We start from the raw sequence: 21,737 nt of genomic DNA, 5'->3' as shown, positions 1-21,737 counted from the left end.
TGAGGGGGAGATGGATGAAGCAAAGTACAGAGAGATCCTTGAAGAAAACCTGCTCCAGAGCACTGTTACTGGAGAGCTACACTCCTGTAGGTTTTAACTCCAACCCTGTTCCTGGAGAGATACCCTCCTGTAGGTTTTAACTCCAACCCTGTTCCTGGAGAGATACCCTCCTGTAGGTTTTAACTCCAACCCTGTTCCTGGAGAGTGACCCTCCTGTAGGTTTTAACTCCAAACCTGTTCCTGGAGAGATACCCTCCTGTAGGTTTTAACTCCAACCCTGTTACTGGAGAGATACCCTCCGGTAGGTTTTAACTCCAACCCTGTTACTGGAGAGATACCCTCCTGTAGGTTTTAACTCCAAACCTGTTCCTGGAGCGATACCCTCCTGTAGGTTTTAACTCCAACCCTGTTACTGGAGAGATACCCTCCGGTAGGTTTTAACTCCAACCCTGTTACTGGAGAGCTACCCTCCTGTAGGTTTTAACTTCAACCCTGTTCCTGGAGAGATACCCTCCTGTAGGTTTTAACTCCAACCCTGTTACTGGAGAGAAACCCTCCTGTAGGTTTTAACTCCAACCCTGTTCCTGGAGAGCTACCCTCCTGTAGGTTTTAACTCCAACCCTGTTCCTGGAGAGCTACCCTCCTGTAGGTTTTAACTCCAACCCTGTTCCTGGAGAGATACCCTCCTGTAGGTTTTAACTTCAACCCTGTTCCTGGAGAGATACCCTCCTGTAGGTTTTAACTCCAACCCTGTTCCTGGAGAGAGACCCTCCTGTAGATTTTAACTCCAACCCTGTTCCTGGAGAGCTACCCTCCTGTAGGTTTTAACTCCAACTCAATACCCAGAGGGTGTCTTTAGGTGGTGCTGGTACAGGATGTAATACCCAGAAGGTGTCTCTAGGTGGTGCTGGTACAGGATGTAATACCCAGAGGGTGTCTCTAGGTGGTGCTGGTACAGGATGTAAAACCCAGAGGGTGTCTCTAGGTGGTGCTGGTACAGGATGTAATACCCAGAGGGTGTCTCTAGGTGGTGCTGGTACAGGATGTAATACCCAGAGGGTGTCTCTAGATGGTGCTGGTACAGGATGTAATACCCAGAGGGTGTCTCTAGGTGGTGCTGGTACAGGATGTAATACCCAGAGGGTGTCTAGATGGTGCTGGTACAGGATGTAATACCCAGAGGGTGTCTCTAGGTGGTGCTGGTATAGGATGTAATACCCAGAGGGTGTCTCTAGGTGGTGCTGGTACAGGATGTAATACCCAGAGGGTGTCTAGGTGGTGCTGGTACAGGATGTAATACCCAGAGGGTGTGTCTAGGTGGTGCTGGTACAGGATGTAATACCCAGAGGGTGTCTCTAGGTGGTGCTGGTACAGGATGTAATACCCAGAGGGTGTCTAGGTGTTGGTACAGGATGTAATACCCAGAGGGTGTCTAGGTGGTGCTGGTACAGGATGTAATACCCAGAGGGTGTCTAGGTGGTGCTGGTACAGGATGTAATACCCAGAGGGTGTCTAGGTGGTGCTGGTACAGGATGTAATACCCAGAGGGTGTCTCTAGGTGGTGCTGGTACAGGATGTAATACCCAGAGGGTGTCTCTAGGTGGTGCTGGTACAGGATGTAATACCCAGAGGGTGTCCCTAGGTGGTGCTGGTACAGGATGTAATACCCAGAGGGTGTCTCTAGGTGGTGCTGGTACAGGATGTAATACCCAGAGGGTGTCTCTAGGTGGTGCTGGTACAGGATGTAATACCCAGAGGGTGTCTCTAGGTGGTGCTGGTACAGGATGTAATACCCAGAGGGTGTGTCTAGGTGGTGCTGGTACAGGATGTAATACCCAGAGGGTGTCTCTAGATGGTGCTGGTACAGGATGTAATACCCAGAGGGTGTCTAGGTGTTGGTACAGGATGTAATACCCAGAGGGTGTCTCTAGCTGGTGCTGGTACAGGATGTAATACCCAGAGGGTGTCTCTAGGTGGTGCTGGTACAGGATGTAATACCCAGAGGGTGTCTCTAGGTGGTGCTGGTACAGGATGTAATACCCAGAGGGTGTCTCTAGGTGGTGCTGGTACAGGATGTAATACCCAGAGGGTGTCTCTAGGTGGTGCTGGTACAGGATGTAATACCCAGAGGGTGTCTCTAGGTGGTGCTGGTACAGGATGTAATACCCAGAGGGTGTCTCTAGGTGGTGCTGGTACAGGATGTAATAACCAGAGTGTCTCTAGGTGGTGCTGGTACAGGATGTAATACCCAGAGGGTGTCTCTAGGTGGTGCTGGTACAGGATGTAATACCCAGAGGGTGTCTCTAGGTGGTGCTGGTACAGGATGTAATACCCAGAGGGTGTCTCTAGGTGGTGCTGGTACAGGATGTAATACCCAGAGGGTGTCTAGGTGGTGCTGGTACAGGATGTAATACCCAGAGGGTGTCTAGATGGTGCTGGTACAGGATGTAATACCCAGAGGGTGTCTCTAGATGGTGCTGGTACAGGATGTAATACCCAGAGGGTGTCTCTAGATGGTGCTGGTACAGGATGTAATACCCAGAGGGTGTCTCTAGATGGTGCTGGTACAGGATGTAATACCCAGAGGGTGTCTAGGTGGTGCTGGTACAGGATGTAATACCCAGAGTGTCTCTAGGTGGTGCTGGAAGACAAAGCCTCTTTCAGTTTCGATTCTTCTGCTAATGTATTTTAAATCAAATAATTTCCCACTATATATCAGCATTTGAGTTCAATCACATTCACTCCACATGATCCTATTAGTTAGAACGGTACCTTCTCCTTCAGGGGTATCAGAAGCTTGACATTAATTGAACAATCTGTTTTGTACACAATGTTCTTCTCTGGAGTACTAAGTCCACCTGCTCTCCTTTTAACCTTGTTTTTTTTTAAATCCTCTATGTTTGTCTTTCACGTGTGTGCGTTGTGTGCGTTGTGTGTGTGTGTGTGTGTGTGTGTGTGTGTGTGTGTGTGTGTGTGTGTGTGTAAATATACTAACCCTAACCTCAGACTGACAGCAGGATCTACGCAGCAATAGAGGAAACAACACATGTTTTCATCACAGGTCTCGTGGTTCTGAACAAGTACGTACTCGACCCAACTCTGTCTACTCAAGTTGTCCTTTAATGAAATAGTCAAAACACACACAATGATATACAACGTTATAAAACTAAACCGTATCAGGCCAGCTGATACTGCCCGTGGCCTCCCCTCGTCATCATAAAAGCTCTCTTCTATGTTCTTGATAGTTACTGTAACAACAGCTGTACTAAAGCTCGTACACCAGTGGCGACGGTAAACTGAATTGGATGTTCACAAGTCTGGTCCCAGATCTATTTGTGCCGTCTTGCTGACTCCTATTGTCATCAACCACAGTGTGTTTTCTTCAGTAAAGTCATACCGTATAAAAAAAAAGGACAAATGGAAACTGTGATGGCAACAAGTAGTTCCAGTATAATTATATAAATGTCGACAGATAATTTGTTTTTCGTTCAACATCTTTTTTTGTGTCGGGAAAATTTAAATTATACGAGAAATGGTGTTTAAAAAAAAACTTCTTTATGCGCAAATATTGATATAATAGCTATCGAACTGTATCAAAGTAAACCTGGGAGTCACGAGATGATATTGGCGTGTGGTCCTCTTACTCTGACTCGGGGAAACCATTTAGTTTATTAGGCTACAGATGAAATCAGTTATGATGAACTTCACAGGGTGGTGAAAGTGCATAGTGAGCTGGACGCTCCTTTACAATACATATCCAGGGTATTATTCTGGAGACATGATGATCGATGCTTGACTGCCGGGTCGACAACAAAAAATATCTTTGCTCTGATCCATAATAATCTGATCATGGTTTACCTGCACTGTATCTGCGAGCTGTTGGCTAGAGCGCGCGTTTGGGCCAAAACCAAAAGGGGCACATTTTCTATTCAACGCAACAGTTTTTTTGTGACAAAACTATCGATCCGAGTTGAAAATGCGATGGAAAAAAACATAGAACTTTTGATTTTTATTCGGTAACATGAAAACATTAAGTGAAAAAAGTACAATTTGTGCGCACTACATCATCACGGACTGATGTTTTATCCGCAAAAAAATCACAGTTTGGTGGAAACACCACTGGTGGGAAAATATGCAGATTTTCTTTATGCATATATTTTTTTAAATAAATATTTGCATGAAAATCTGTCGCCAATTGGATGGAAACCTAGCTACTGTTGACCACTGTCCCAACAAGCTAAACGACTCGTTAGAAGGTATGAAATCTTCCTACCAATGTAAAGATACAGCACCATCAACTACATTATCTCTCTACTTTTTAACAAACAACTGACATGTTGACCACTGTCCCAACAAGCTAGTTAGAGCACATGAAATCTCTCTCTCTGCTTCTCTGCTATTCAAATCAAAGGTATTTATATAGCCCTTCGTACATCAGCTGATATCTCAAAGTGCTGTACATAAACCCAGCCTAAAACCCCCAAACAGCAAGCAATGCAGGTGTAGAAGCACGGTGGCTAGGAAAAACTCCCTAGACAGGCCAAAACCTGGGAAGAAACCTAGAGAGGAACCAGGCTATGAGGGGTGGCCAGTCCCCCCCTCATATTAAATCTGAAATCACAACATTCACTGGGAATACAGACTTGTGTTAAAATCCTCTGTGTCTTGTTTCAGATCGACTACGTCGCAGTCGGATTAAAAAAATGACTTCTCATTGACATTTTGTATTTCAGTCCGTCTGTAGTCGCTGAATACAATGTAGTGCCATCTCAAAACACCCGGTCGTTTCAAAGCCTCAAGGTGAGTCCCAAACGACACCCTATTCCCCTTTTATAGTGCACTTCTTTTGACCAGAGCCATGCGGGGAATAGGGTGTCATTAGAGACGCAGTCTGTCCCCTGTCTCTCAGGCCAGGGGTGTGAGAGGGCGTGGTGCCCTAGCGAACCGTGTTCCCCTGGCCTTGCGGCTGTGCTCCCTCCGCTGGTTGATGGCTTTGGTGGAGACTCTTAGTTTCCGGAGCCTCAGTGCTCTCAGCTTCAGTTGCAGATCCTGGGGTAACCTCCCCCCTTTAGTTAGGATCTCGTTCATCCTCTGCCGTGGCGTCTTGATCAAGATGAAGTCACAGACGGTGGGGCGTGCTTCGGTCCCGACGCTGCATCGCCTCATGGAGGGAAAGTATCCCTCCGCCCACACAATCACTTTGTATTCCCCGGGGTTTAACAGGCGCCAGTAGTCCCCATCAGCCGCTAAGGAGATACACAGGAGAGTCTCATGATCATGCATACAGAAAATATATAAAAAATATTTTGTCAATAATACCACAATTAAGGGGATGGGACCTAGCTGATACAAACTGATGCAATGACAAAGACACTAATATTTACAGTAGAATAAAATAAAGTTTGAAACTAAAGAGATACATGTAATGGTGTAACAAACAGAGTAAAGTATACGTTTTAAAGATACTGTTGCATTTTGGGAGTAGAATCAAATAAATGGAAGCCAGGTGTAAATTAAATGAAGATATAAGAGAGAGCACGGACTGGGTTTGGGCGGTATATCGTATATATACCGTATACCGGGGTATTTGATGTGATAACGGCTCCGGAGGAGATGGCTGGCGTTTTACGGGCTCCTAACCAATTGCTATGCCGGTAACACCGTAAATCCCTAGCACGGAGCATTGTGTCTGCTACTACAAGCAGTTAGAAATTGACGCTGGTAGGAATTTGACATACAAGCAGTGCGAGGTAAACAGAAAAATTGCAGATTTAAAAAAAAATCTACGTAGTGTAGTGCATCATGTAAATTGTTGTAGAATCCCTTGTCTACCTGATCGTATGTCATGGTCCAGGTCTTCCACTTTCACAATGGCGTCTGCAATGCCTTTCTTTGTCATCTTGTCTCTCACCACTCCCTTGATGCCTCTGTGAACCTGGTAGAGGGAAGGACAGAACATCAGAAACAGAGATGATCGGGGAACATCAGAAACAGAGATGATCGGGGAACATCAGAAACAGAGATGATCGGGGAACATCAGAAACAGAGATGATCGGGGAACATGAGAAACAGAGATAGTGAGGGAACATCAGAAACAGAGATGATCAGGGAACATCAGAAACAGAGATAATCAGGGAACATCAGAAACAGAGATAGTGAGGGAACATCAGAGATAGTGAGGGAACATCAGAAACAGAGATGATCAGGGAACATCAGAAACAGAGATGATCAGGGAACATCAGAAACAGAGATAGTGAGGGAACATCAGAAACAGAGATGATCAGGGAACATCAGAAACAGAGATAATCAGGGAAATATCTACAAATTGGAGAGCTGGTAAGAGAGAGCTGGGATATGCAGTAGGACAGTATTCTACAAGTGAAGTCTTTCCAATTGGAGCCATTTTCAGTAGTTTGAAAAACTCCAATACGGTATAACTTTGGTAAATAATCCACGTGAAGAACAGTAGACCTGCTCCATGTAGACCAGCAGAGACTCCTTGTTGTTCTCCCACTCTGTAGGAAGCTCGCTGGCGTGAGGAAACTTGTCACACGACAGCTCCACCGTCACCTCGAAGCAGTTCGTGTGCATGTAGCTGAAGTCATTCATACCTGAAGGGGACAAAAAATATGGCGATAAAACACACGAAAAACAAATAGTCTTTGATAAGGGCCTTTTGAGGCCAAAACTACCATGTTTGTTTTTTTGCTGAAGACTTTTAACTGTGTGTCTGACTGAGTCCCATTTATCTTTTCTAACAGAAACATGTACACCTTTGAGTATCTGCTCTTTCACCCAGAGACGGTGTTGATTATTATATATATATATAGGAGGACTACTGACTCCCAGGGACGGTGTTGATTATTATATATATATATAGGAGGACTACTGACTTCCAGGGACGGTGTTGATTATTATATATATATATAGGAGGACTACTGACTCCCAGGGACGGTGTTGATTATTATATATATATATAGGAGGACTACTGACTTCCAGGGATGGTGTTGATTATTATATATATATATAGGAGGACTACTGACTTCCAGGGATGGTGTTGATTATTATATATATATATATATATATAGGAGGACTACTGACTCCCAGGGACGGTGTTGATTATTATATATATATATAGGAGGACTACTGACTTCCAGGGATGGTGTTGATTATTATATATATATATATATACAGTGGGGAGAACAAGTATTTGATACACTGCCGATTTTGCAGGTTTTCCTACTTACAAAGCATGTAGAGGTCTGTAATTTTTATCATAGGTACACTTCAACTGTGAGAGACGGAATCTAAAACAAAAATCCAGAAAATCACATTGTATGATTTTTAAGTAATTAATTTGCATTTTATTGCATGACATAAGTATTTGATCACCTACCAACCAGTAAGAATTCCGGCTCTCACAGACCTGTTAGTTTTTCTTTAAGAAGCCCTCCTGTTCTCCACTCATTACCTGTATTAACTGCACCTGTTTGAACTCGTTACCTGTATAAAAGACACCTGTCCACACACTCAATCAAACAGACTCCAACCTCTCCACAATGGCCAAGACCAGAGAGCTGTATAAGGACATCAGGGATAAAATTGTAGACATGCAACAGGCTGGGATGGGCTACAGGACAATAGGCAAGCAGCTTGGTGAGAAGGCAACAACTGTTGGCGCAATTATTAGAAAATGGAAGAAGTTCAAGATGACGGTCAATCACCCTCGGTCTGGGGCTCCATGCAAGATCTCACCTCGTGGGGCATCAATGATCATGAGGAAGGTGATTTATCAGCCCAGAACTACACGGCAGGACCTGGTCAATGACCTGAAGAGAGCTGGGACCACAGTCTCAAAGAAAACCATTAGTAACACACTACGCCGTCATGGATTCAAATCCTGCAGCGCACGCAAGGTCCACCTGCTCAAGCCAGCGCATGTCCAGGCCCGTCTGAAGTTTGCCAATGACCATCTGGATGATCCAGAGGAGGAATGGGAGAAGGTCATGTGGTCTGATGAGACAAAAATATAGCTTTTTGGTCTAAACTCCACTCGCCGTGTTTGGAGGAAGAAGAAGGATGAGTACAACCCCAAGAACACCATCCCAACCGTGAAGCATGGAGGTGGAAACATCATTCTTTGGGGATGCTTTTCTGCAAAGGGTACAGGATGACTGCACCGTATTGAGGGGAGGATGGATGGGGCCATGTATCGCGAGATCTTGGCCAACAACCTCCTTCCCTCAGTAAGAGCATTGAAGATGGGTCGTGGCTGGGTCTTCCAGCATGACAACGACCCGAAACACACAGCCAGGGCAACTAAGGAGTGGCGCCGTAAGAAGCATCTCAAGGTCCTGGAGTGGCCTAGCCAGTCTCCAGACCTGAACCCAATAGAAAATCTTTGGAGGGAGCTGAAAGTCCGTATTGCCCAGCGACAGCCCCGAAACCTGAAGGATCTGGAGAAGATCTGTATGGAGGAGTGGGCCAAAATCCCTGCTGCAGTGTGTGCAAACCTGGTCAAGAACTACAGGAAACGTATGATCTCTGTAATTGCAAACAAAGGTTTCTGTACCAAATATTAAGATCTGCTTTTCTGATGTATCAAATACTTATGTCATGCAATAAAATGCAAATTAATTACTTAAAAATCATACAATGTGATTTTCTGGATTTTTGTTTTAGATTCCGTCTCTCATAGTTGAAGTGTACCCATGATAGAAATTACAGACCTCTACATGCTTTGTAAGTAGGAAAACCTGCAAAATCGGCAGTGTATCAAATACTTGTTCTCCCCACTGTATATATATATATAGGAGGACTACTAACTCCCAGGGACGGTGTTGATTATTATATATATATATATATATATAGGAGGACTACTGACTCCCAGGGACGGTGTTGATTATTATATATATATATAGGAGGACTACTGACTTCAAGGGACGGTGTTGATTATTATATATATATATATAGGAGGACTACTGACTCCCAGGGACGGTGTGCCAGGCTCCTCCGTTAATGATGTTGTTGTGCTGTTGGAAGTCTTCAGAGTGGCAGAGCCTCCTATCAGGGTTGGCCATGACCAGGTTGGTGGAGGCGTAGACCGTGGCCAGCCAGCGGAAGAAACTATCATCAGCCGTAGGGGTGTTTTCCTGAGGGGCCCAGTCCCGGGTGCAGTCGAAGGGGTAGGTAACCACCAGTTCTCCCCCGTGGAGGTTGGCACTCAGGACGAAGGGGATGTCCTGCATCCAGCTGATGACCGCACGTGTCTCTGGGGTCACCTGGGACAGAAGAACATGTTACTAACACGTGTCTCTGGAGTCACCTGGGACAGAAGAACATGTTACTAACACGTGTCTCTCGAGTCACCTGGGACAGGAGAACATGTTACTAACACGTGTCTCTGGAGTCCCCTGGGACAGGAGAACATGTTACTAACACGTGTCTCTGGAGTCACCTGGGACAGGAGAACATGTTACTAACACGTGTCTCTGGAGTCCCCTGGGACAGGAGAACATGTTACTAACACGTGTCTCTGGAGTCACCTGGGACAGGAGAACATGTTACTAACACGTGTCTCTGGAGTCACCTGGGACAGAAGAACATGTTACTAACACGTGTCTCTCGAGTCACCTGGGACAGGAGAACATGTTACTAACACGTGTCTCTGGAGTCACCTGGGACAGGAGAACATGTTACTAACACGTGTCTCTGGAGTCACCTGGGACAGAAGAACATGTTACTAACACGTGTCTCTCGAGTCACCTGGGACAGGAGAACATGTTACTAACACGTGTCTCTGGAGTCACCTGGGACAGGAGAACATGTTACTAACACGTGTCTCTGGAGTCACCTGGGACAGGAGAACATGTTACTAACACGTGTCTCTGGAGTCCCCTGGGACAGGAGAACATGTTACTAACACGTGTCTCTGGAGTCACCTGGGACAGGAGAACATGTTACTAACACGTGTCTCTGGAGTCACCTGGGACAGGAGAACATGTTACTAACACGTGTCTCTGGAGTCCCCTGGGACAGGAGAACATGTTACTAACACGTGTCTCTGGAGTCACCTGGGACAGGAGAACATGTTACTAACACGTGTCTCTCGAGTCACCTGGGACAGGAGAACATGTTACTAACACGTGTCTCTGGAGTCACCTGGGACAGAAGAACATGTTACTAACACGTGTCTCTGGAGTCACCTGGGACAGGAGAACATGTTACTAACACGTGTCTCTGGAGTCCCCTGGGACAGGAGAACATGTTACTAACACGTGTCTCTGGAGTCACCTGGGACAGGAGAACATGTTACTAACACGTGTCTCTGGAGTCACCTGGGACAGGAGAACATGTTACTAACACGTGTCTCTGGAGTCACCTGGGACAGGAGAACATGTTACTAACACGTGTCTCTGGAGTCCCCTGGGACAGGAGAACATGTTACTAACACGTGTCTCTGGAGTCCCCTGGGACAGGAGAACATGTTACTAACACGTGTCTCTGGAGTCACCTGGGACAGGAGAACATGTTACTAACACGTGTCTCTGGAGTCACCTGGGACAGGAGAACATGTTACTAACACGTGTCTCTGGAGTCACCTGGGACAGGAGAACATGTTACTAACACGTGTCTCTGGAGTCACCTGGGACAGGAGAACATGTTACTAACACGTGTCTCTGGAGTCCCCTGGGACAGGAGAACATGTTACTAACACGTGTCTCTGGAGTCCCCTGGGACAGGAGAACATGTTACTAACACGTGTCTCTGGAGTCCCCTGGGACAGGAGAACATGTTACTAACACGTGTCTCTCGAGTCACCTGGGACAGGAGAACATGTTACTAACACGTGTCTCTGGAGTCACCTGGGACAGGAGAACATGTTACTAACACGTGTCTCTGGAGTCCCCTGGGACAGGAGAACATGTTACTAACACGTGTCTCTGGAGTCACCTGGGACAGGAGAACATGTTACTAACACGTGTCTCTCGAGTCACCTGGGACAGGAGAACATGTTACTAACACGTGTCTCTGGAGTCACCTGGGACAGGAGAACATGTTACTAACACGTGTCTCTGGAGTCACCTGGGACAGAAGAACATGTTACTAACACGTGTCTCTGGAGTCACCTGGGACAGGAGAACATGTTACTAACACGTGTCTCTCGAGTCACCTGGGACAGGAGAACATGTTACTAACACGTGTCTCTGGAGTCCCCTGGGACAGGAGAACATGTTACTAACACGTGTCTCTGGAGTCCCCTGGGACAGGAGAACATGTTACTAACACGTGTCTCTGGGGACACCTGGGACAGAAGAACATGTCAGACAGCCTGGGACAGTACTGACAGCCTGGGACAGTACTGACAGCCTGGGACAGTACAGACAGCCTGGGACAGTACTGACAGCCTCTACAGCCTAGTGGGCTGTGTAAAGTACAATTATTTTAGATCTAGTTGACCTTATAATCTCTGGATGTGAAACCAGTCATATGGCAGCAGACTGAAGCAGGAAAGTTGATGAAATGCTGTGCCATTATGCAGAATTTAAATTGTCCGGCCATTTTAACTTCTACGGGATCGGTGTCCCTGCACCGGGAAGGTTGTTGCTAAATATGCGATAATGTGACTAGATTTATGTTGTATACAACAGCCAACTTTCCGGGACATAGACATATCTTATATGGGCAGAAAGCTTAAACTCTTGTTAATCTAACTGCAGTGTCCAATTTACAGTAGCTATTACAGTGAAAGAATACCATGCTATTGTTTGAGGAGAGTGCACAACAACAAAACACTTTTATCAGGGCAACTGGTTTGATACATTCACCTCTGAAGGTAAATAATGTACTTACATTCAGTAATCTGGCTCTGATGTGTCATCCTGAGGGTCCCAGAGATAAAATGTAGCATAGTTTTGTTTGTTAACACCCAGTTTTATGTTCTACAGTTTGACCCCACTGCTGTCTCTGGCTAAACATCCACCCCGCCCGGCCATCTAGATGTGTGAAAGTTAGTCAATGAGCTAATGATCCATCATGTATGACATTTCTGGAAGTGTGTAAACTTACATTTTTTATTACCATAGCATTTATGTATGTTCTCTATAGTTATGTACTTGAAAATGTGTAAATTGACCAATTCGGCACATTTGGGCAGACTCCTGGCAGCCTTTATCCAAAATTCTGTGCTGTCATGTAATTCTTCACTGGATCAGTCTGACACTTTGTACACACACTGCTGCCATCTTGTGGACAAAATTCAAATTACACCTAGGATCCTATCTTAATGTATGGCATTTCATAAGCTGATGGAGAAAAGAAAATGTGAAAACACGTTTTTTGGTTTGTATTATTTTTTTAACCAGATCTAATGTGTTATATTTTCCTACATTAATTTCACATTTCCACAAGCTTCAACGTGTTTCCTTTCAAATTATATAAAGAATATGCATATCCTTGTTTTAGGTCCTGAGCTACAGGCAGTTAGATTTGAGTATGTCATTTTAGGTGAAATCTGGGGAAAAAATTGTCCGATCTTTAAGAGGGGAATTACAGTTTTTTCCAAAACAATTTTTTTCCCTTTCAGGTTTGATTTAATCATTGACTCAGCACATCCAATGTCATTGTTTCTCTATGAACAATTGGAATTTTGAGATTGGAAAAACAAAACAAAATGTAAAACCAGGAAAAATATAACTGAAAACATAATGTTGAGTCATACTCTGTGGTGGAGTTGATGTGTAGAGTAGTGTACTTACGAAGGCATCCTCTTTAGTGTAGTACTCTGGTATGGGGATGTAGTGGTTGGCTGTTTTAACCATCTCTGTGTCATTCTCCTTGGCGTCCCACATGATATTGTTCAGGTCGGGGAAGTTGTGGTTCATATCGACCCACTCGTAGCTGTAACGCCCCAGAGCCCAACCTGCCAGCTCTGACCCCTGGAGAGAAGTTAAGTTGAGATGCAGTTTAAAGCTAATTTCAATATCACACAATCGATCGATCAGTCAGTCGATCTATCAATCAATATGTCCTACATCCCTTCCTTCTTCTAATATGAAGTCATCACGAGGAGGTTCTGAGTCCTCTCTCTAGAGTTCTAATATGAAGTCATCACGAGGAGGTTCTGAGTCCTCTCTCTAGAGTTCTAATATGAAGTCATCACGAGGAGGTTCTGAGTCCTCTCTCTAGAGTTCTAATATGAAGTCATCACGAGGAGGTTCTGAGTCCTCTCTCTAGAGTTCTAATATGAAGTCATCACGAGGAGGTTCTGAGTCCTCTCTCTAGAGTTCTAATATGAAGTCATCACGAGGAGGTTCTGAGTCCTCTCTCTAGAGTTCTAATATGAAGTCATCACGAGGAGGTTCTGAGTCCTCTCTCTAGAGTTCTAATATGAAGTCATCACGAGGAGGTTCTGAGTCCTCTCTCTAGAGTTCTAATATGAAGTCATCACGAGGAGGTTCTGAGTCCTCTCTTTAGAGTTCCCTGACCACAAGGTGGTGCTCTTCCCATGGTTCTTCGAGGCAGATTTCAACCAGTTAGGAAATGCAGTTTTTAGACATCTCCCTTTACCACACAGTCAGCCAGTCAATAATTCAATCAATCAACCAATCAATCAATACATCCCTTATCCCCTGCTCCAGCCCTCCTCCTACCTTTTCAAAGGCTGTTTCATATCCATCAGGGTTCATAGACGGCAGTAGGTGGATACGTGTGGTGGTCACCAGACGGACGATGCGTGGGTTGCCTCGTCTAAACTCCCGACAGATGTACTGCATGAGGTTCAGCACCAGCTCTCTGCCAACCACCTCGTTGCCATGCATACCTGCCACATAGCGGAACTCTGGCTCACCTGCAGGGGGAACAGGGGATGTTTCGCCACTACGAATACGATGCAACTTTATTGTCCGTGTTACAGTGAACAACGGAAATTGGTCTTCTGCTCCAGGCAGGGTTTTGTAGTCAGGAAGTCAACATCAGCAATGCATTCTTTCTACTTGATAAAGCTTCCAAGCTTTGATTATTGTGTTGGGCAGTGATGTGCAGTACAGTGACTACAGCTCAACTAAGATCTCATAGTTTCCCCTTCGAAATTCAACGCATTATGGATGAATGTCTATTTTTGACGCATTAATTCTGCTTGGTTACAGGGTTAATTCTCCATGGTTACAGGGTTAATTCTGCTTGGTTACAGGGCTAATTCTGCTTGGTTACAGGGCTAATTCTGCTTGGTTACAGGGTTAATTCTGCTTGGTTACAGGGTTAATTCTGCTTGGTTACAGGGTTAATTCTGCATGGTTACAGGGTTAATTCTGCTTGGTTACAGGGTTAATTCTCCACGGTTACAGGGTTAATTCTGCTTGGTTACAGGGTTAATTCTGCTTGGTTACAGGGTTAGTTCTGCTTGGTTACAGGGTTAATTCTGCTTGGTTACAGGGTTAATTCTGCGTGGTTACAGGGTTAATTCTGCTTGGTTACAGGGTTAATTCTGCTTGGTTACAAGGTTAATTCTGCTTGGTTACAGGGTTAATTCTGCATGGTTACAGGGTTAATTCTGCTTTGTTACAGGGTTAATTCTGCTTGGTTACAGGGTTAATTCTGCGTGGTTACAGGGTTAATTCTGCTTGGTTACAGGGTTAATTCTCCATGGTTACAGGGTTAAAACAGAAACAACTCAAAGGGTTAAGTTTCGGGATTAATTCTGAGTGGTTAAGATTAGAGCTATAGTTTGGCGTAGGCTTAAAACAAAATAATTAAAAACGACACGCTATTACCATGAAGTATTGTGTGAACTGCGGGTAGCGTGGTGGTCTGAGCAGCGCACTCCGTCTGCGAGCATCACGAGCTGGAACCCAGTGCTGGGAAATAGTTTTAATCGTTTTTCCCCCAAAAAAATTGTGCTGAGAAAGGCATATATTGACGTTCTGGGGACCTTTTTCAAAACGTCCCGAAATCACTGTGTGTTTCCTAGTGATCAGTCTGCTACAGCTACGTCTGCCAAAGTGTACAAATGGACCACTGTGGCCGAACAACACACATCCTGTACAGATGGGAGAAGAGAGTCCTAAAGAAACTAAACCAAGGGGGTTGTATGGATCAAGTGTCTCCGAGTAGAAGGACATTTTAAGGATCAGTTCAGCCTTTTAGAATAATTAATAATATTACATTAACAGGAAGTGACTTGATCCTCGATCAACACTCCTTATTAAGTATCATCAGCTCTCGTATTCTACCTTCTATCATAAAGTACTTATTGTTAAGCTCCCTGTCATTTCTCTGTCCTTCCTGATTCTAATGAAAAACACATGAGGATCTCTTCTCTTCTCTGCCATGATTCAAAACAACAGGCTCCAGTGTAAGAGAATCAAAATGACCCTTGAAACCAAAACCGACAAAAAAAACAATATCAGCTCTTCCAAAATGGTTCTCTGCAGATGGATAAGGTTCTACCAATAACTATTTTCATTGGAAGAACCCTTTCTGGACGATGAAGTTTCTTTGTAGCGTAAAGGGTTCCACCTAGAACCTTTTTCATCGTAAGAATTGTTGTTTTTTTGTTGGAAGAAATGGTTCTTTGATGATTCTTAGGAAAGGCAAGGTTCTACATAGACCTCTTCTGAATCTGAATAAACTTTTTATAGCTTTTTTTTCTCTTCTCTTTCTTTTAAATAAAGAGTTACAGTTTTAAAGGCTAACAAAGCTGGTGGAACCCAACCTTTAGATGATAAAATGGTTCGTGGTAGAACCATTTATAGAGGGTTCTAGGAAGAGGGTTCTACCCAGCACCATATAGGGATCCCCTATGGGGAAAAACTAAAGAACCCTGTATGCTTCTACTTAGAACCCTTTTTTTTAAATCTAAGAGTGCAGATATTTCCCAATCTGTTGACATGAAACCCAGATGAAGACAGCTTGCTGTAACGTTGGTGAATAAATGAAAGCATCGGAGCTACTAGAGAGAGCAGCTTTTCCTTTTCTAAAACAATCTGTTTATATAACTCATCTTTCAAGAATAGCTAAAAAGTAGTTTTTTCACTTGTATATATTTTGCAGAAGTAAAAAGAGACTGTGAATATAACTAGAACTGACTAGGGAGGGACATTTCTACCGATACAAACGATGGTGACTGAGGAATCTGTCTTGTGCTGCTTGCTCTTCACTTGAAATCATTATCCATTTGTTGATATAAGAGAGGCCTCTTCTCTCTGAAAACAGCAGTGTGTGTGTGTGTGTGTGTGTGTGTGTGTGTGTGTGTGTGTGTGTGTGTGTGTGTGTGTGTGTGTGTGTTTTCTCTCTGAAAACAGCTCCAATATCCCACAGAACCCTGCAGAAATACTTGGCAGACTGTCTGGGTATAAACAGCTTTGTCAGGCATGCCAGACACACACACACACACACACACACACACACACACACACACACACACACACACACACACACACACACACACACACACACACACACACACACACACACACACACACACACACACACACACACACACAGCCAGAGGGGTTGACTTCTACCCTTCATGAAGCCCTGTTCTCAGCAGAGCTGTTTATGAAGCCCTGTTCTCAGAGCTGTTTATGAAGCCCTGTTCTCAGAGCTGTTTCTGAAGCCCTGTTCTCAGAGCTGTTTATGAAGCCCTGTTCTCAGAGCTGTTTCTGAAGCCCTGTTCTCAGAGCTGTTTATGAAGCCCTGTTCTCAGAGCTGTTTCTGAAGCCCTGTTCCCAGAGCTGTTTATGAAGCCCTGTTCTCAGAGCTGTTTATGAAGCCCTGTTCCCAGAGCTGTTTATGAAGCCCTGTTCCCAGAGCTGTTTATGAAGCCCTGTTCTCAGAGCTGTTTATCAAGCCCTGTTCTCAGAGCTGTTTATCAAGCCCTGTTCCCAGAGCTGTTTATGAAGCCCTGTTCTCAGAGCTGTTTATCAAGCCCTGTTCTCAGAGCTGTTCATGAAGACCTGTTCTCAGAGCTGTTTATCAACCCCTGTTCTCAGAGCTGTTTATCAAGCCCTGTTCTCAGAGCTGTTTATCAAGCCCTGTTCTCAGAGCTGTTTATCAAGCCCTGTTCTCAGAGCTGTTTATCAAGCCCTGTCCTCAGAGCTGTTTCTGAAGCCCTGTTCTCAGAGCTGTTTATGAAGCCCTGTTCCCAGAGCTGTTCATGAAGCCCTGTTCTCAGAGCTGTTTATGAAGCCCTGTTCTCAGAGCTGTTTATGAAGCCCTGTTCTCAGAGCTGTTTCTGAAGCCCTGTTCTCAGAGCTGTTTATGAAGCCCTGTTCTCAGAGCTGTTTATGAAGCCCTGTTCTCAGAGCTGTTTATGAAGCCCTGTTCTCAGAGCTGTTTATGAAGCCCTGTTCTCAGAGCTGTTTATGAAGCCCTGTTCTCAGAGCTGTTTATGAAGCCCTGTTCTCAGAGCTGTTTATGAAGCCCTGTTCTCAGAGCTGTTTATGAAGCCCTGTTCCCAGATCTGTTTATGAAGCCCTGTTCTCAGAGCTGTTCATGAAGCCCTGTTCTCAGAGCTGTTTAGTCCCAGTGTACTATATAGAGACTAGGGGGTAGACCCTATGGGTCCTTGTTAAAAGTAGTGCACTACATAGGGAAAAGGGTGCCATCAAGGACACAGATTCTTTCTGACCTAGTTCATGTTTTCCAGGGTTATCAGAGATCTCCATGACGTACATCTTCAGACCGGTGTAGCTCTTTCCAATGGTGTAGATACGAGTGATACGAGGGCATTCTTCGTTCACAGCCTTCATCAGCTGCAGAGAAGACGACAAGACACACACATCAGTGGTGAGACCTTATTGGATAGTAAAATATATACGTTTTTATTGGATAAGCACTAAATAAGTGTTTTTAAATAAAGAGGTATTGGATAAGCACTTACACATACAGGGGACAGTTACAGGTTGGACAGCTGTGTGTGTGTGTGTGTGTGTGTGTGTGTGTGTGTGTGTGTGTGTGTGTGTGTGTGTGTGTGTGTGTGTGTGTGTGTGTGTGTGTGTGTGTGTGTGTGTGTGTGTGTGTGTGTGTGTGTGTGTGTGTGTGTGTGTGTGTGTGTGTGTGTGATCTCACCTTCCTCATCTCCTTGTAGTTGTGGTGTCTGAAGTCCAGGTTATCTTTAGAGCCAGACAGTTTATCAGAGAGGTGTTGCCAAACGTTGTCTGGATCTAAGAGAACGAGGGGTTAATACAATCTCTGTGTGTCCTTGACCAGGGTCAAGATAACATGCCAGGTGTGGGGTACCAGTCAATTCAGGACATACACTGACATTTCAACTTCAATTCCAATTATTTTCAATGGTTTACTTTCTGAAGTGACTGGAATTGAAATGGAATTGACCCCAACCCTGTAACATGCTACTTTACAAGCCCAATGTGTAGAGTTATATGACAACACACTGGTTTAAATAGGCTGTTGATACCATGACAGTAGTTGCTTTACCAGGGGATAAGCCTGCCAGAATGCACTACCTGGATGGGTATACTACAAAGCAGGTTTGATGAGTTAGCCAGCTAACTTGCCTAAATATTATGAAATATTTATTTATATTTTTTTAAAGATAATCTTGAAATGAGCATGGTCTAAAAACACAATGAGCATGGTTAGAACACAATGAGCATGGTTAGAACACAATGAGCATGGTTAGAACACAATGGGCATGGTTAGAACACAATGAGCATGGTTAGAACACAATGAGCATGGTTAGAACACAATGAGCATGGTCTAAAAACACAGATCTACGTGTATCTTTCTTATTAACCAGAAAATCAATAATTATTTCTGGATGTTTATAAAAAGTTAGCTGGCTAAATCATCGATCCTGCTTTGTAGTAAACCCTTCTACCAAATGTAGTGTCATTTCTCTAGCGTTACTGCATAGAACAGGCCTCCATAGCCATTATTCAGAGTGTCAGGACATTGAGGTTTCTGAATTTTGACTCATTTACATGACACTAAAGTCAGGCCGAACTAATTATATGTCTCTGAATGCGCCAGTGTGCCAGATCAATAGTTCCATTCCAACACACCTGGGAGGGGGCATCCCAGGACCTCTGCTCTGAGACAGATTGTCCCGTTCCAGTACCAGGTCTGGGGGTTGATACGGATCCAACGAGCCACCGCGGGCTGAGGGATGAGGGCCAGATAGGGTGTCTCAGGTTCATTTCGGGATCCAACAAACACCTACAGAACAGAACACACGTTTCACCTTTAATCTACAGAAACAACACACCTTTCACCTTTAATCTACAGAAACAACACACCTTTCACCTTTAATCTACAGAACAGAACACTTGTTTTCCTTGTTTTAACATGGAGATGCCAATAAATAAAGGCTTTGGCATTTTTTAATCTATATCCTACCAGTCTATCCTTCAATCGTTTAGTCAATGAACTCCTGTCCTATTCCTCAAACGGATTGACTTCAATTTGGGCTTCTGGACCACATGCTGATTTATCTACGCCAAATCAAGTCCGGACCTCTAAGCCAGTTCCACGGCTGATCTTCCTTTTTCACCCTTTAATCAGGAACTGATTTAGTCCTGGGACACCATCAGGGTGAACAGAGAGAAAACCAGTGGTACTCTGGCCCTCCAGGCTTGGATCTGAATTCCCTTGACCTACGCCAACACGCCACGCTAGAATACATATCGTTCCATTCATCGCCGCCTCCTCTTTTACCTACATATCAAAGAAAAATCACTTTTGGAAAGTGAACACATATTATATTCCTCAAAATGGGCTAACTAAGCAGCATATCCTTGACTCTACAGTATTTTTAACGTCGACCCTCCAGAACGGCTCACCGCCTCCTCTGTTCCGTTCATGCAGGTCTTCCAGGTCTCGGAGTCGTTACTCAGCTGCACTTTGTAGGTTTCAACCCAGTCCCAGCTACAAAGACATTAACAAGGATTACACATTCATGTAAAATCTTATTACTATGTAATATATGTAAAGTAAATGTATAGTAAACATATAGTAAACGTATAGTAAACATATAGTAAACGTATAGTAAACATATAGTAAACATATAGTAAATGTATAGTAAACATAGAGTAAATGTATAGTAAACGTATAGTAAATGTATAGTAAACGTATAGTAAACGTATAGTAAACGTATAGTAAACATATAGTAAACATATAGTAAATGTATAGTAAACATAGAGTAAATGTATAGTAAACGTATAGTAAATGTATAGTAAACATATAGTAAACGTATAGTAAATGTATAGTAAACGTATAGTAAACATATAGTAAATGTATAGTAGACATAGAGTAAATGTATAGTAAACATAGTAAATGTATAGTAAATGTATAGTAAATGTATAATAAATGTATAGTAAATGTATAGTAAACGTATAGTAAACGTATAGTAAACGTATAGTAAATGTATAGTAAACATATAGTAGACATAGAGTAAATGTATAGTAAACATAGAGTAAATGTATAGTAAACATATAGTAAACGTATAGTAAATGTATAGTAAACGTATAGTAAACGTATAGTAAATGTATAGTAAACGTATAGTAAATGTATAGTAAACGTATAGTAAACGTATAGTAAATGTATAGTAGACATAGAGTAAATGTATAGTAAACATAGTAAATGTATAGTAAATGTATAGTAAATGTATAATAAATGTATAGTAAATGTATAGTAAACATATAGTAAATGTATAGTAAACATAGAGTAAATGTATAGTAAACGTATAGTAAATGTATAGTAAACATATAGTAAACGTATAGTAAATGTATAGTAAACGTATAGTAAACATATAGTAAATGTATAGTAGACATAGAGTAAATGTATAGTAAACATAGTAAATGTATAGTAAATGTATAGTAAATGTATAATAAATGTATAGTAAATGTATAGTAAACGTATAGTAAACGTATAGTAAACGTATAGTAAATGTATAGTAAACATATAGTAGACATAGAGTAAATGTATAGTAAACATAGAGTAAATGTATAGTAAACGTATAGTAAACGTATAGTAAAGGCTCTGTTGATGTTTTATTCATGTTTACATGTTGTCAATAAACAACTTAACAGACTTTAATTATTATGAATCTAGATAAAATAGAATATGGGGGAAAATACATAAATGGCGTATATACAGTATAGTAGAGTATTTAGACATACCATATATATATGGTATGGGCTGGATACAGCCCAACCCTAATATATATATACAGTATATCTCTGGATACAGCCCAACCCTAATATATATATACAGTATATCTCTGGATACAGCCCAACCCTAATATATATACAGTATATCTCTGGATACAGCCCAACCCTAATATACAGTGGGGAGAACAAGTATTTGATACACTGCCGATTTTGCAGATTTTCCTACTTAAAAAGCATGTAGAGGTCTGTAATTTTTATCATAGGTACACTTCAACTGTGAGAGACGGAATCTAAAACAAAAATCCCGAAAATCACATTGTATGATTTTTAAGTAATTAATTAGCATTTTATTGCATGACATAAGTATTTGATACATCAGAAAAGCAGAACTTAATATTTGGTACAGAATCGTTTGTTTGCAATTACAGAGATCATACGTTTCCTGTAGTTCTTGACCAGGTTTGCACACACTGCAGCAGGGATTTTGGCCCACTCCTCCATACAGACCTTCTCCAGATCCTTCAGGTTTCGGGGCTGTCGCTGGGCAATACGGACTTTCAGCTCCCTCCAAAGATTTTCTATTGGGTTCAGGTCTGGAGACTGGCT

At 43.1% G+C, this 21,737-nt stretch overlaps 1 protein-coding gene across 1 annotated transcript in view; it reads right to left on the bottom strand.

Moving 5' to 3' along the window:
* Positions 1–3,102: 3,102 nt before the first annotated feature.
* LOC139563445 (probable carboxypeptidase X1) overlaps positions 3,103–21,737 on the bottom strand; it is a 50,056-nt gene continuing 31,421 nt past the window's right edge. Inside the window, exons 4-13 of the mRNA XM_071382122.1 lie at positions 19,803–19,887; positions 19,026–19,179; positions 18,070–18,164; positions 17,630–17,753; positions 13,653–13,849; positions 12,759–12,938; positions 8,987–9,281; positions 6,472–6,611; positions 5,833–5,935; positions 3,103–5,246 (exon numbers count right to left, since the gene is read on the bottom strand). Of these exons, the coding sequence (XP_071238223.1) occupies positions 4,906–5,246; positions 5,833–5,935; positions 6,472–6,611; positions 8,987–9,281; positions 12,759–12,938; positions 13,653–13,849; positions 17,630–17,753; positions 18,070–18,164; positions 19,026–19,179; positions 19,803–19,887 (1,714 nt within the window). The 3' untranslated portion in view covers positions 3,103–4,905. The remainder of the gene's footprint in view (positions 5,247–5,832; positions 5,936–6,471; positions 6,612–8,986; positions 9,282–12,758; positions 12,939–13,652; positions 13,850–17,629; positions 17,754–18,069; positions 18,165–19,025; positions 19,180–19,802; positions 19,888–21,737) is intronic.

Source organism: Salvelinus alpinus, chromosome 34 (assembly GCF_045679555.1).
Source record: "Salvelinus alpinus chromosome 34, SLU_Salpinus.1, whole genome shotgun sequence".
NCBI classification, from domain to species: Eukaryota; Metazoa; Chordata; class Actinopteri; order Salmoniformes; family Salmonidae; genus Salvelinus; species Salvelinus alpinus.
This window is presented reverse-complemented; position numbering and strand designations above follow the sequence as displayed.